The sequence below is a fragment of the Staurois parvus genome, unplaced genomic scaffold, assembly GCF_062004578.1.
Source record: "Staurois parvus isolate SC_StPar_1 unplaced genomic scaffold, SC_StPar_1.0 ptg001162l, whole genome shotgun sequence".
Lineage (NCBI taxonomy): Eukaryota > Metazoa > Chordata > Amphibia > Anura > Ranidae > Staurois > Staurois parvus.
In genome coordinates, this window is record NW_028318958.1 from 2,725,515 (window position 1) to 2,741,880 (window position 16,366).

The following is a 16,366-nucleotide window of genomic DNA, read 5'->3' on the forward strand; positions in this document are numbered from 1 at the left end:
AAAAAAGCCTATGGAAAAGGTACCAGGGGCATCTCATGGGGCCCCCTACTGACCCCGGGCCCTCGGGCAGTGCCCGAGTTTCCAAATGGTCAGTCCGCCCCTGCGCTCTGCTTTCCTGATCTGCATACAGCAAGGTTAAATAACATTTATTAGAACAGCAACCAAACAAAAGTATATGTCGCAGTAGTCACTGAGTTAGCGCGGATGAATAGCCTTTTATTCAAACAATTTGGCCGGCACAGGAGATAGTCGGTACTAAAGAGGAAGAGGCGCAGAGGATAGGACCCAGCAAGGGAAAGCAGCCACCCTAAAACCAGAAGGTGGGGGAAGGGAGGGGGGCAAACATTGACAAAGCGTGGAGAAAAAGCAAGGCATGAAACAAGTATAGAAATGAGCAGCTAAAATTGGGAAAAAAGGAATTAATATAGCTTTAAATCACAACAAAAGGCTCCTGTTAAACAGTCTAAACAAGTCCCAAATCCAGTTCCTATGTGATGCACAAGTCTCATAAAAAAACTTCCCTTAGGCCTTTTGCACACATGAACCTGAACCCGAGTAGTGTAAATTTCAGTGTATTTCCTCTGTCTGGAAAGTTGAAGTTCTGCACAAAGCCACCCATAGACAAAAAATTGCTGTACTCGGGTATACGCCAGTGCTTGCACAAACAATATAGTGTATGGGCATATGTAACTTTGATGGACAGTTTGGTCTGCATGTAAAGGTCAAAAACGTCATTAAGGGCACAAAGAAAAATGAGAAATCAACGATCATCTTAAAATACATGAACAATAAGACCCCTTTCAGATCAGCCGGACTTCTTCCCAATCAGCAGGGGATCCCCTTCTGTTCAGAGCAGAGCAGACAGATGGCAGGTTTATGTCTGCTCAGTTTCTGCAGAGCAGACACGAGCAGAGCCCACTTTTCTCTATGAATGGCCAGGAGTAAATGGACTCCGGTGCCCGTTTACACCCAACTACTCTATGATCCAATCCACCTAGATGGAAGGGGATGAATCTCCTTCTGATTTTTTTGAGCAGACTGGATCAGACCTGGAGGTAGGTGGGTGTAAACAGACACAAGTCCATTTACACCAGCCTGCCCATAGGGAGGATCGGACCATCTGATCAGGTCTTCCTGAAAAATGGACATGCGGACCTGATCAGATCTCTGGTGTGGAAGGGTCCTAAGGCCGATATCAGGGGGGCGATTCTGCTGCTAGTGATTTTGCCAATGGCGATTTGTCAAAATCGCCACACAACAACATTTCCCTGCACTTGGCTACAGAGGAAACGTGTATCTAAAGAAAGCAATCCTACCACTGGCGATTTGTCTCTAGTGATGAAATTACCTGTTGTGCATCAGTCTAAAGGATTGGCAAGCCTGGATGACTTACAACCTATTGACAGCCAAACTTTACTATTTAAATGGCGGCCTCTCCCATCCTTAGAAGCCCCAACACCTGTAATTATTTTCTCTTCTGCCTTTCATTCCTCCTCTCTACTGCTCTCCTGAGTGTCATTTTCCACCTCCCACCATATCACTATTACACTTCCCGCTCCCTATAATCCTGTTCAGTTACCTCACCCCCACCTTTCCCTATCCCACCCTCGATATGCATTTTACTCCACCCCATGTGATATTTCGGCCTCCATCCCGTCCCATCAGCCAGGTCCACTTGCTCCATTCCACTCTCCTTCCCATGTCCGTTCCTTCTCCCACAGTTGGCATTTTGCACTATTATTATACAGTATATGCTGCATATCTATGAACAATGTTGTACTATTACACAGGACTCTTGTATTATTGGCTGGCAATACATTTCTTTTGTTCCTTTAAACTAATAAAATCTATTGTAAAACAGAAATAAACTGATGAACAAAAAGCATGGCAAACCAACAAGAACACATGAACATAGAATATAAGTTGTTGGGTCAACCATTTCATACTCATTTTGAACTTTTTCTTTCACAATTGCATACTTTGAAGCGTGTTGGCGTATAAATGCAGCTTCCATGCGTCTCCTCCCACTGGAATGTCTACAGACACTGAGTCATCGTCAGAGATTGTACATACAGTGACTTCGGGAAGTGTTACTCATGGAAGCCTCAGTCACATGGTAGGACAAGGAAGTTAGATTGCAGAAATAATGATTCTCCTTTTTCTGTTTGCATTAAATCTATCAGCTTACTCTCTTAGATGACACTTGATAAAACATTCCAGATCTGACTTCTGAGTTGTCAGGTATCAAGATGGACTCAGGAAGTAAACCGCCAGCACTTCCCAAACAGCCACAAATATTCTTCATTAACCAGGGTAGGCTCCAGCAATGCTCCCGTCCGGCCATTTATATACATTGCAGGAGCCTACCCTGCTTGTGCACGCTCTCCTAGGAGCACTCTGCATCACGATACGGTGATATCGGACACAGCAGAACACCGAACGCTGTACGGGACCTCTGTGTGAGGTCCCGATCATGTGATCACTGATTGGCCAATCAGTGATCACATGAATAGTAGTAAGCAAGATGTCACTTCTGACATCATTGCTTACTACTAGTGAAATCTGTGAATGATAACAGAGCTATTCGCAACAGCCTTGTACCATGTGACAAGCTGTGACCAATCACAGCTCACACAGTATTTCTCAATAGCTGCAAGAATGCAGCCAAAGAGAAGGAGAAATGAATGCTTTTACAGCCTTTTTTGTGGGTGTAAAAGCAATCAGTGTAAAAAAACAAAAAAGAAAATTAAAAAAATCTTCATCACCCCCCACAAGTAGTACAGTGTCACTATGGTGACACTGTACTGCTAGGGTGACAGTATATATAAAAAAAAATAAAAATGTCAAACATTTTTTTAGAAAAATTATAATTTTTGGTTATAAACTAATTTGGGTAATTTGTTTTCACTAAAAAGATAGATGAATACATTTTGGCCAAGATTAATGAAGAAAGATTATTTATTTGCAAAATGTTATAAGAAAAATACTTTTTTTTTTAAAAATGTTTGGACTTTTTCATTTATATAGCAAAAAAATTAAAATCCCAGTGATGAATAAATACCACAAAAATAAAGTTTTACCTGTCTCAAAGAAAGGCTAAAAAATTCATATGGGTACAGTGTTGCATGACTGCGCAATCGTCATTCAAAGTGCTGATTGCCAAGTTCTCATAGTCGTTCTGAGCAGCAGTCACTGCTGTCTGCTCTGCCCCCCCTGAACTCACTGGAGTGCTGGGCTGTGGAGGGGGAGGGAGCGGCTGCCCAGACTCTCGGCGGCTCACTGAGAGGCTGAGCCAGGTGCCACTTCAGACTCTGGGGTGGATCCCGACTTTGAAGTCCAGCTGAGTGACATCAACCAACAGTGGGCTTCAGCCTGCTGTCGGCTGAAAACAGGTCACAGGAGTGCAGAACAAACAGCACTCCTGTGATTCACAGAAGAAGTATAGCCAAAAGAGCTTTGATTGTACTTCTCCTTTAAGTGTTTGGTCTTTTGAAGATGGACTGTATTTAATGTTGAATTTTGTTACATTTTCTTTATGTATATGAAGTGTGTGGACTTTGCATCTATAGTTTAACTCATTGTTTGCACAAATATTAGTGATTTGATCACATATAAAACTGAAAATAATTTGTTCACATAGTATTTTTCATGAATAGTTATAGGAATTGGGATACCAATTACTGTGTATCACGGTGCAAGGGAGTGCTGGATGTTTATATTAACACTTTCTTATAATAAACTAAAAATACCTGTTTTGATAAAACACAGACAAGAATAAAAGGTGTGTATTTTCACTTGTGAGGAGTTTCCCTTAAAATTGATGTAAACCTCAGACATGAAATATGAACAAAGCATATCCTTCTATAGTGTGTACTTGTCTCAGTCCAGAGCACTAAGTGTCATCTTTCTCTGCTGCCTCATTTCTCTGCTTATCTTCATGAGTCTCTTCTGCCAAGTTTCCTTACACCAAGAGACAAAAGATGACAGGGGAGGGCACAGCCTATGATTGACAGCCTCAGCTGTTCCTGTGAGCTGTGTGAAAGGAGGTGTGTTGCTTCCCTCCAATCAGCTCTCACTGAGTGAAACTTCAGCTCCCACCCCCTGCTTCTCAGAGCTGAGAGATCCTGTTTAAATTCTGCACTTTGAATGGATGTAGCGGCTATAGATAAACAGGTACAACTTAGGATTGGTTTCATCTCTGTGTATCACCTGAGGCCAGTCACTTCACTGTTGCTTCCCTCCAGTCAGCTCTCACTGAGTGAAACTTTAGCTCCCACCCCCTGCTTCTCAGAACTGAGAGATCCTGTGTAAATTCTGCACTTTGAATGGATGTAGCGGCTATAGATAAACAGGTACAACTTAGGATTTGTTTCATCTCTGTGTATCACCTGAGGCCAGTCACTTCACTGTTGCTTCCCTCCAGTCAGCTCTCACTGAGTGAAACTTTAGCTTCCACCCCTGCTTCTCAGAACTGAGAGATCCTGTGTAAATTCTGCACTTTGAATGGATGTAGGAGCTATAGATAAACAGGTACAACTTAGGATTTGTTTCATCTCTGTGTATCACCTGAGGCCAGTCACTTCACTGGGTATAGGTAAGGGTTTATAACCACTTTAAGATTTATGATCATACCCAATAAAATCCAAAAAAATATATCATGAACCAAACAGCAACCTACCAGCTTCATGATCTCCGTTTCCAGGTTCTGGATGCAGTCCAGTTTTCTCTTTCGGCAGCGCTGAGCAGCAATCCTATTCTTGCTTCGCCGACGTATATCGTGGATACAGTCCAGCTGCTCCGAGGTGAGGGTGTGCGTTTTCACCAAGGACTGGAAGTCATAGCGTGAGAGGGAGATAATCTTCTGTGCGTTGAATGGCAGTGTTTTCTGCAAGAGAAGTGATTATTAAATCCAGTAGGTAGGATGAAACAACACATACTGGAATAGCAGCCTTCGGACAACAATGAAAACCACATACATATACTGCAGGCGAGTGCTGCGGCTGGGCTGAATCACATACATGTACGTGATCCAGCTCTTTGAAGTATATGGCGCACACCCGCCCCATCTGTGCTGTGATTCGCTACAACACAAGATTGACTGTGTCCAATCACAGCACAGAGCCCTGCATTTAAAAACACACATTGCAAGGCACACAGTTAACCCCTTCCCAGCCAGTGTCATTAGTACAGTGTACAGTATTAGAATCAATCACTGTATTAGTGTCACTATTGATGTCAGTGTCTTTTTCAGCCAGTTCGTTAGCGTCAGATTGCCCACCACACAATCACAGTCCCACTAAAGTCGCTGATCACCACCATTACCAGTATAGTGTCATAGCTAATTCCAGTATATATACCATAGTTTGTGCTTTTGTACAAACCAATTAATCTACACTTACACAGAAATTAGATTGTTAACTATTAGATTTGTTTTATAACAGAAAGCAGAAAATATTGTTTTTTTACAATTTTTTATTAAATGCCACCGAAAACCCTGTATTTGTGTGAAAAAATGATATAAATTTTGTTTGGGTACAGTGTTCATAACCAAGCAATTGCCAGTTAAAGTAGCGCACTGCTGAATAGCAAAACAATGCCCTGGTCATGAAAGGGGTAAAATCTTCTGGAGCTCAAGTTGTTAAATTAAGATATATGAAATCCTTACTAAAGAAAAATGCCCCACTGTCTTACAGTGTATCTACCTATAGGCCAAACTTTAGAATAGTGCTGGAAATGATCAGAGCTCCTGTCTATTTTCAAAAGCGATATGGGACTTCAGTAGATGGTCATTCTGGAATACTGTTGAAGTGCTGGCTTTTCTCTACATCTAGATTTGTGTGGTGTCACTTTATGCAAGCACCCCCCTCTCAAAAAGGGCTACACGAAGCCAATGAAGGTGGTTTGATGTATTACAAGTTTTACGACCATTAAAGGCTCAGTTGGTGAGATTCTCACACTTCCTGTTTGGTAAAAAGGTTGTCCCCAGCACAGGAAGTGAAAAGAAATCTCTCTAAGGGCTCATTTACACTTGCTTGGACTTCAACACACATTAAAGCGCCACAGCTTCAACACACTTTTTTTGACGTTTTGTATGCTTCAGCGATGCTTCAATGCTGCATTTTGGAAGCTTTAATAAAGGTTGGCAAAGACTGTGTGTGTGCTGATTTTCTATTTATTTAAAAGGGGCCAGTAGAACCCCAGCTCAGTAGTACCCCCCAGTCAGCAGATCCCCAGCTCATTAGTACCTCTGTTCAGCAGATCCCCAGCTCATTAGTACCTCTGTTCAGCTGATCCCCAGCTCATTAGTACCTCTGTTCAGCCGATCCCCAGCTCATTGTTACCCTCGTTTAGCAGATCCCCAGCTCATTAGTACCTGTGTTCAGCAGATCCCCAGCTCATTGTTACCCTCGTTTAGCAGATCCCCAGCTTATCCGTACCTCTGTTCAGCTGATCCCTAGCTCATTAGTACCTCTGTTCAGCAGATCCCCAGCTCATCAGTACCTCTGTTCAGCTGATCCCCAGCTCATTAGTACCTCTGTTCAGCTGATCCCCAGCTCATTAGTACCTCTGTTCAGCAGATCCCCAGCTCATCAGTACCTCTGTTCAGCTGATCCCCAGCTCATTAGTACCTCTGTTCAGCTGATCCCCAGCTCATTAGTACCCCTGTTCAGCCGATCCCCAGCTCATTGTTACCCTCGTTTAGCAGATCCCCAGCTTATCTGTACCCTTGTTCAGCAGATCACCTGCTCAGTAGTACTGCCGGCTCTGCTGATGCTCCACTTATCAGTAACCTCCAGCTCTGGTCTGGACCCCGCTTACCTTCCAGCTGCTCCATGCTGTGCACCAGATGTGATGTCTGCACCGGACACTCCCAGAATATATACACATGAACCTGAAGTGCCTGCTGATGATGTCTGAGAGCCAACTAATGTCGTAAAATATCAGAAACACTATAAAATCCCACAAAAAGCCTTCCCAGAAGAATGGAGACTGTTATAGCCACAAAGCAGGCGGGGCAGGAGGGGGGGGGGGTTGAGGGGCTCTTGGGAGGGATTAATGGCATACCTATGATTTGGAATGGGATGTGTAAAAAGCTCATCTAGATATTACGATCAGGTGTCCACAAACTAATATTAAATCAGTAGGGGCAGCACAGTGGCTAAATGGTTAGCACTTCTGCCTGGCAGTACTCGGGTCGTCGGTTCAAATCCCAACCACGGGACTACCTGCCTGGAGTTTGCATGTTCTCCCTGTGCCTGCGTGGGTTTCCTCCGGGTACTCCGGTTTCCTCCCACACTCCAAAGACATGCTGATAGGTGAATTGGCTCCAGTCTAAATTGGCCCTAGTATGTGTATGTATGAATGTGAGTTAGGGACCTTAGACTGTACACCCCTTGAGGGTTAGGGACTGATGTGAATGTACAATATATATGTAAAGTGCTGCATAAATTGATGGCGCTATATAAGTACCTGTAATAAATAAATAAACTATGTAGTGTATAAACTAGAAATATGTTAAGTTGCTTCTGAAAGCATAACCAGTGAAATAGACAGAATAGCCTGTAATATATATATGTATCATGTACCTCTGATATGATATGTTCCTCAGTAGTACACATATTTTGATACTGAAAGTTCATCGGTGGCTCTATTAGCTTTAAATCTGGATGGAAAGGTTCACCTTTTGGTTTCCCAGTGCTTCCTGGGATATCTCATACCTGCAATACCTCCAAAACAAAGCGAAGCTAAAGCTGAATAAAAAGCTGCAGGTGCTGCAAATTTTGTCACAGACCTCTAGGGAGGCTTCGGAGACGCTTTGAAGCACCAAGAAAGGGACATGGGGTGTAATTTGTGAAGTGAAGCAAAAGCAAGCTGTAAACAGGACTGTAAGATAACCAGTTTATTTAGTGACAGGGGCTGTGATTGGCATTCAGAGTGCTTTAAAAAAAAGCCTGTCCAATGCCACATTTTAAAGCAAGTGTAAACAAGCCCTAACAGTAATATGGACAGATGGAAAAAGCATTTTGTAAGCTAAAAAAAGGATGCTAGAACTAGGGCTGAAACTACTAATCAACATAATCGAGTATAAAAATTGTTGTCAACTACTTTTATAATCGATCAGTTGGTCAGCCGATTAGTTGGCCTGCATACAGAATGAAAGATTTGCTAACATATCAGAACAGTGCAGCACACATACAGCTCAGTACACCATCCATACATGTCAGTATACACAGTGCAGCACACATACAGCTCAGTACACCATCCATACATGTCAGTATACACAGTGCAGCACACATACAGCTCAGTACACCATCCATACATGTCAGTATACGCAGTGCAGCACACATACAGCTCAGTACACCATCCATACATGTCAGTATACGCAGTGCAGCACACATACAGCTCAGTACACCATCCATACATGTCAGTATACGCAGTGCAGCACACCTGCAGCTCAGTACACCATCCATACATGTCAGTATACGCAGTGCAGCACACATACAGCTCAGTACACCATCCATACATGTCAGTATAAACAGTGCAGAACACATACAGCTCAGTACACCATCCACACATGTCAGTATACACAGTGCAGCACACATATAGCTCAGTACACCATTCATACACATTAGTAAGTGCCTGAGAACTTGTGAATGTGTGAGAAATGCTTTGTGGGGCATGTAGTCCTGGGCAGGAGAAGAAAGTGATTCTAAAAGGCAAAAGTTTTTCTTTACCTTGCCATAGGGGCAGTCTATACTATATTTTACAGCTTGCTATAGGGGCACTCTGAAGGCAGGAGAAGCCAGACACTCCGGTGGGGGGTCCCAGAATAGGAGAATCAAGGCTGCTCTGTGCATAACCATTACACAGAGCAGGTAAGTATGGCAAGTTTATTTTAAAAAAATCCAATGTTTACAATCATTGTATGGCAGGGCTTGACAAATTTGCTTTAAATCTAGGAGCCAGCTAAAAAAAGTTAGGAGCCAGGTGGAGGCACAGGAGGGGGGCAACAGGACAGAAGGAAGGCAGCGGGACGGGCAGCATCACAGAAGGGGGGTAGCAAGACTGGTGGGGGCCAGCGTCCTCTGGAAAACCACGCTCTCCACGTCAAGAGGTGGACTGTTCCTGCCGTCCGCACCTCCAGAGCTGGTCCATGGGCCTGATGATGTCAGGAACAATCCATTCATAAAACTGCTAGCATGCAGGGGGAAGGGGGGGGGGCAGGAGTGGCAAGGACCGGTTTTGCACTTGAAGGATTAAGTAAGTATACCTTCGCTCTGCAATCCCCTAGACATACCGAGGGGTTTACCCTTGCAGTGTGGGCACAGCATGGGAAAATAAAAGTTTTGCTTAGAGTTTTTCTTTAGTGTTCTCTTCTGCTCTTTAAAATTTTCCTGTCACTGTGGTCGAAAAGGAACGCTGATTTGACCCCACTAACAATTAGAAATTCGAATGAATGTTCTCAAAAAAAAAAAAATGTTTAACCTCTTGCCGTCCGCCTGCTGTTTATAAACGGCAGGGCGGTGGCAGTCCAGTCCTTTTCTAGCTGTGCGCGCTCCCGTCCGCTGTGTCCTCCGGACACAGTGAAACACCGATCGTTGGACGGGACCTCTGTACGAGGTCCCGATCATGTGATCACTGATTGGCCAATCAGTGATCACATGCAAAGTAGTAAGCAAGATGTCACTTGTGACATCATTGCTTACTACGTGTGAAATCTGTGAATGATCACAGAGGTCACATGGTACAAGGCTATTCACAACAGCCTTGTACCATGTGACAAGGTGTGACCAATCACAGCTCACTCAGTACTTCTCAATGACTGCAAGAATGCAGACAGAGAGAAAGAGAAATGATTGCTTTTACATCCTATATGGGTGTAAAAGCAATCAGTGTAAAAAAAAAAAAAAAAAAAATCTTCATCACCCCCCACAAGAAGTACAGTGTCACCATGGTGACACTGTACTGCTAGGGTGACAGTATGTAAAAAAATAAAAAAAAATAAAAAAATAATAATATAAAAAAATAAAATAAAAATGTAAAAAAATATATAATTTTTGGTTATAAACTAATTTGGATTTTTTTTTTTTTACTAAAAAAATTACGGAATAAATTTTGGCCAAGATTTATGATGAAATATTATTTATTTGCAAAATTTTATTAAAAAAAACACTTTTTTTTTACATTTTTGGACTTTTTCATTTACATAGTAAAAAAAATAAAAATCCCAGCGGTGAATAAATACCACCAAAATAAAGCTTTATCTGTCTAAAAAAATGGTAAAAAATTCATATGGGTACAGTATTGCATGACCGCACAATTGTCATTCAAAGTGTGACAGCGCTGAAAGCTGAAAATTGCCCTGGACAGGAAGGGGGTAAAAGTGTCCGGACAGGAAGTGGTTAATGAAAAATGTTTTTTTTTTTCGTGTATGGCCAAGCATGAGTGACAGCAAGCGCAAGTAGTTTGTATCAAGTTACCAGTCTACGACAAGAGGGTATTATATTACAATCCTGTCTGCAAATCTGCAATACAACGTTTTAGGTCTTTTTTAATTTTCTTTAACCACTTGCCCTCCAGAGGATTTACCCTCTTCCTGACCAGGCGATTTTTTGCGATACGTTGCGGCGTTATTTCAACTGAAAATTGCACAGTCATGCAGCGCTGAACTCAAATAAAATGTATGTCCTTTTTTTCCCCACAAATAGAGCTTTCTTTCGGTGGTATTTGCACTCTAAACAAAAAAAGACCAACAATTTTGAGAAAAAAACCCAATATTTTTGACTTTTTGCTATTAAACACGTCCAGTAAAAAAATTTTAAAAATCAAATTTAATCATAAATTTAGGCCAAAACTTATTCTACTACATGACTTTTCTATAAAAAAAATCCCAATCCGTGTAAATTTATTGGTTTATGTGAAAGTTATCGCGTTTACAAATGGCGGTATAGATGCTGGAATTTTTTTTTTTATGTACTAGTAATGGCGGCGATCAGCGACTTATAGCGGGACTGCGGCGGGCATTCTGACATCGGGGGGAACTGATTTGGTGTCACTGACATCCCCCAGTGATACCAATACAGTGATCAGTGCTAATAAAAAGCACTGACACTGTACTAATGACACTGGGCAGGAAGGGGTTAACATGACGGGTGATCAAAGGGTTAACTGTGTGCTGTTTTACTACAAGGGCTGTGTCTGTGTTTCACTGTAAGCACGCTGCTATGCAGAGCCATACAAAGCAATGTGCAGGAGTTGACAGGGGAGAGATCTGTGTTGTTTATACACAGGTCTCTCCCATGTCAGAGATACTCGGCGATCACTGGGTGCCGGTGAGTAATCACCGGTCGTGACCCGGTGATTGCCAGCTTAGGCCGTGAATGGCGGTGCAGGTAGGGCACACACCACCTACCCGGAAATGCAAAATCACGTATATATACACACGTGATTTTGCGTACCCCTCCCGCCCTGTAGCAGTATTTCTGCTATAGGGTGGAGAGGAAGCAGTTAAATAAAAATGTTGATCTGAGTCAACCTAATAATATATACATCTCTTCGGTCTGTTATTCTCAGAGTGGATTAGATATTTTGTTCCCCAACCATATAGCTGGTTATTTATATCACTGCATATAGATATTCAAGAATAAATTACTTTACATACTGTATTAACTAAATTATACAAACTTTTTTTTTTCGTTTTTTTTATTTGATTAATCGAAACAATAAATCTGCCAACTAATTGATTATAAAAATAATCATTAGTTGCAGCCGTAGCTAGAACTTCGATCACCTTTTTATTATTGTCTGGTTTCCAGTTGTAGATTTGAGGTTAAGCTTAGGTAATAGCTGGCTGTGCAGAGATTGTTGGCGTGCAAAAACAGTGTCACTCTGGTTTTATGTTGCCCTCTTTTCCTTCTATAATAAAACATATTACACAAAAATGAAGATTTTTTTGCTCAGATAGGTACATTATCTATATTAGTGATTGTTAACTTGTGATCTGCTGGACTCTTTTTGCTCATCAGCTATCCTTATTGTAAGTGTGTTTTATGTGTGGCCCAAGACAATTCCTCTTCTTCCAATGTGGCCCAGAAAGGTCAAAAGGCTGGACACCCCTGGACTACATGTTAATGAAAGCTCCATTCTTAACCACTTCCAGACCGGACACTTTTACCCCCTTCCTGACCAGGGCAATTTTCAGCTTTCAGCGCTATCACACTTTAAATGACAATTGCGCAGTCATGCAACGCTGTACCCAAATCAATTTTTTACCATTTTTTTGAGACAGATAAAGCTTTATTTTAGTGGTATTTATTCACCACTGGGATTTTTATTTTTTTTGCTATATAAATGGAAAAGTCCCACAATTTTGAAAAAAAGTGTTTTTTTTATAACATTTTGCAAATAAATAATATTTCATCATAAATCTTGGCCAAAATTTATTCCGTTTTCTTTTTAGTAAAAAAAAAAAATCCAAATTAGTTTATAACCAAAAATTATAATTTTTAAACATTTTTATTTTATTTTTTTATATTATTATTTTTTATTTTTTTATTTTTTTTTACATACTGTCACCCTAGCAGTACGGTGACACTGTACTACTTGTTGTGGGGGGTGATGAAGATTTTTTTTTTTTTTTACACTGATTGCTTTTACACCCATATAGGATGTAAAAGCAATAATTTCTCTTTCTCTCTGTGTGCATTCTTGCATTCATTGAGAAGTACTGAGTGAGCTGTGATTGGTTACAGCTTGTTACATGGTGCGGTGCGGTGCTGCGCTCTCCCAGGGAGCGCGCACAAGCAGGGTGCAGGGAGGCCATTTATAAACGGCCACCCGACCCTGCAGTGCCACTGTCCGGCCATTTATATGCAACGGCCGGTCAGGAAGTGGTTAATGGAGATGAATAGAGGGCAGTCAAAACATGAAAATGCTAAGTGATGAGCCAAGTATGTCTAATTCACTTCAACAATTGGAGTCTCAAAAAAAAGAAATCCATAGCAGGCAATTATATAATTTCATATAACTGAAAAAATGAAATCTGCTTTACTGTTATTACACTTTACATTTTTCATGACTTTTTTCACAGCTTTACTGAAAAATTCAATTAAAATCTCTCAGCCTGAAAAATAGAGAGCTCTCCACCCTACTAGGATAATGTTATTGCATACTATGCAAAGCTTCATTTCAAGCTAAGAAAGGAGAGGAATCAGCTTTTACCTCACATTCTTGCTCTTTGGCAGAAGATGACTCAATGCTATCCACCTCGCTATCACTATCCGAATCTTCATCCAAGTTGATGGAACAAGCATATGGGCACTTCTCTTGGGTCTTACTTGGAGCACCATCCTCACTTCTTATCTGTGGACTATTGGCACACGCATCATTAGTGAGATTGTTGATGAAGGGGCACGATACTGGGTTGAGTGTTGTAAAAGTCCGTTCAGGGACCTCATTGGATATGGAGATGCCCAGCCATGGACATTCAGTCCTTTTCTCCATGTTGTTCTCCAACTGTGGCTCCTTGCTGGTCACAATCTCCAACTCTTGTTGGCATGGATATTCAGTGTACACATCAGACCAAAAACCTTTGGCAAGATGTTCAGCAACTTCTCTTTCCACATTACTGCGCTCCCTTATTAATGGAGGTTTTCCAGAAGCACAAAGTTGAGGTTCCGCTACTAGCTCTGAGGTCAGAATTTCAGGTGCCTGTAGGTTACTCTGACGACTGTTGCTCCCTTCCGGCAAACCTGCTGTGCTGGAGTCATTGGGGGTGTCTGAGTAGTTTAGGCTTCGGTATGGTTGATATGCACTGAAAGGCACTGAGCTGAAGTCTTGAGGTCCCAAAGGAAAACAAGGTGGGTATGCAGCAGTCATGACTACTTTGTCATCAACACCAGAAAAGTTTTGATAAGAACTGCCAGGGCCCTGTGAAGGTACTATATTTACTTCCATGTCAGAATTGGCTTCATGAATATCCTCCACCTGAGGTTTGGGCTGGCTGGCTGGTTCAGAAGCATCACTTGATGGTGCTGGAGATGGACTCTGAGCATCCTGATTGCTGGAACAAGTGCTGACAGATCGCACTCGGCCACTTTTACAAGCTTTCTGAAACTTTCTGTACTTTGGACAAAGAGAGGAAAATCCGGAAGCACTGTCTCTGCCAAGGCAAAATGATTCACAGGGCTGCTTGGGGCTCTCAGGAGAAGGGGAAATATTTTCAATCTCCGCTGGACATTTCAGATTCTGGGTAAATTCCCCCCTCCACAGTTCTTCCACCTCATGCACCGGTGGTCTTCCTGACTCGCTCTGTTGCCCAGCAGCCTTCGGGCAGAAAGTCTTGCAGCATTTCTTTCTTGGATCTGCCGGCTTGGCTTTGTTGTCCTGGAATTTTAACTTCAGGAATTCAAAACATGTTTCTTCAACGTCATGGATTTCCAGCAACTTAGCACACTTTCTGATTTCTGATAAGCTATCTCTGGTGACGAGAAGCTTAGAGGTATATGCAAACTGAAGAAGAGGCAGAAATCCTTTCACAGTTACCTGCAAGTAATTATTAAAAAAAAAGTTTCAGCAAATTTGTGCATGCACTTCAATAAAACTTATATCACCAAGGTTTAAAGCTAAACTCCATTTATCCACTTTCTAAAATGTGTCGGATTACTAAGGGTTAAAGGTTAACTCCACCTTTAGCCCTAATTCACACTGCTGCGACTTATCATGCCACTTGCGACACAGTCACATGACAAGTCAAAACACATTCAATTCAATGGGTGTCACCTTAAGCCTCATATACATAATGAGAAAATCGAAAGAAAAATATTGCTTTTGGAGCAATGATCCGATAAACTGATCATTAGTACACAGATTTCAAGAACCAATTAGGACAGCTCATGCGAAAATATCTGAATGGACAAGCACGGAAATTTTTATCGTAAAAGAACGGAACTAACATTTTTAATTTAATCAGTACAGTATTAGTCTGATAAATATCAAGTGACCAAGATCGCGCATGCTCGGAAACTAAAGAATACATTACAATACAATAAAAGACATTACTTCACTTCCCAAGTTGTATTCTGTCTTATGAGACCTTTCGTAACCTAGTCGTTTTCGATATGAGACGAGCATACAAAAAGAAAAAAAACGGACAATCATTCGTCTGATAGTCTCATCATATGTACTAGGCATTAAATCAATGTGACTTGAGTTGTAGCGGCAAAAAAAAGAAAAAAAAAAAAAAAGATGTACATGTACAATGTACATCAGAAAAGTCACACGTGTTTGGGGTCACAGCAGTGTGAACTGAGCCTTAGCAACGTGTTACACCCGTATTTCGGGTCCACTGCTTTGTGGGAGCCTGTTTACATCTCGAGTTCACAAGTGTACTGGAAATACGGGCAGAAATGCACATTTTTACCTGCATTTTGTGACACGCTTGCATTGCCATTTTTTGTTAATGGCACCCCAATGCAGGTAGCAGACGTTTGTCTGGTCACGTGTTTTCTGCACAAAAAACATGCTTCGCTCAGTGTCAAAATTTGATGCTCGCGCTTCTACAACGCGTTTTCCGCACAACAGGTACCCCACTCAATTTAATGGGTTGTCGTACCAAAACACGACACTACACTTAGATGTGAACATAGCCTAAAGGGGAACTTAGCCTTTAAGTCCAACAAGATGTATGCCACCTCATAAATCTATCTCTTTACATTACAATTTAAATTTTTACTGAGCACCAGGTAGCATAGTTAGCTACCTGTACACTTCTGCCGCTGGACCTTCTGGTCTCAGCTGCCGCCGCTGCAGACCCATATGCAGCCAACCTTCCCACTCTTCCCCTCCTGCTGCCCAATCACACTGCAATGTATAACATAGACCCATTCACAAAATACAACGCCTTCTGTGAATGGTCAGCAGAGCTAAGGGGTGGGCAAAGCTACTGCAGTGTGAAAAAGCAACATCTCTTCTGTCAAAGAGAAAACTGTCATTTGTATATAAAAGAGATACAGTATCTCACAGAAGTGAGTACACCCCTCACATTTTTGTAAATATTTTATTATATCTTTTCATGTGACAACACTGAAGAAATTACACTTTGTTACAATGTGACGTAGTGAGTGTACAGCTTGTATAACATGTAAATTTGCTGTCTCCTCAAAATAACTCCACACACAGCCATTAATATCTAAACCGCTGGCAACAAAAGTGAGTACACCCCTAAGTGAAAATGTCCAAATTGGGCTCAAAGTGTCAATATTGTGTGTGGCCACCATTATTTTCCAGCACTGCCTTAACCCTCTTGGGCATGGAGTTCACAAGAGCTTCACAGGTTGCCACTGGAGTCCTCTTCCACTCCTATATG

The 16,366-nt window shown here is 41.7% G+C and overlaps 1 protein-coding gene across 1 annotated transcript in view; it reads right to left on the minus strand.

Annotated features, from left to right (window-relative positions):
- BACH1 (BTB domain and CNC homolog 1) overlaps window positions 1-16,366 on the minus strand; it is a 73,186-nt gene that overhangs the window by 13,646 nt on the left and 43,174 nt on the right. Inside the window, exons 3-4 of the mRNA XM_089659516.1 lie at window positions 13,222-14,544; window positions 4,679-4,885 (exon numbers count right to left, since the gene is read on the minus strand). Of these exons, the coding sequence (XP_089515642.1) occupies window positions 4,679-4,885; window positions 13,222-14,544 (1,530 nt within the window). The remainder of the gene's footprint in view (window positions 1-4,678; window positions 4,886-13,221; window positions 14,545-16,366) is intronic.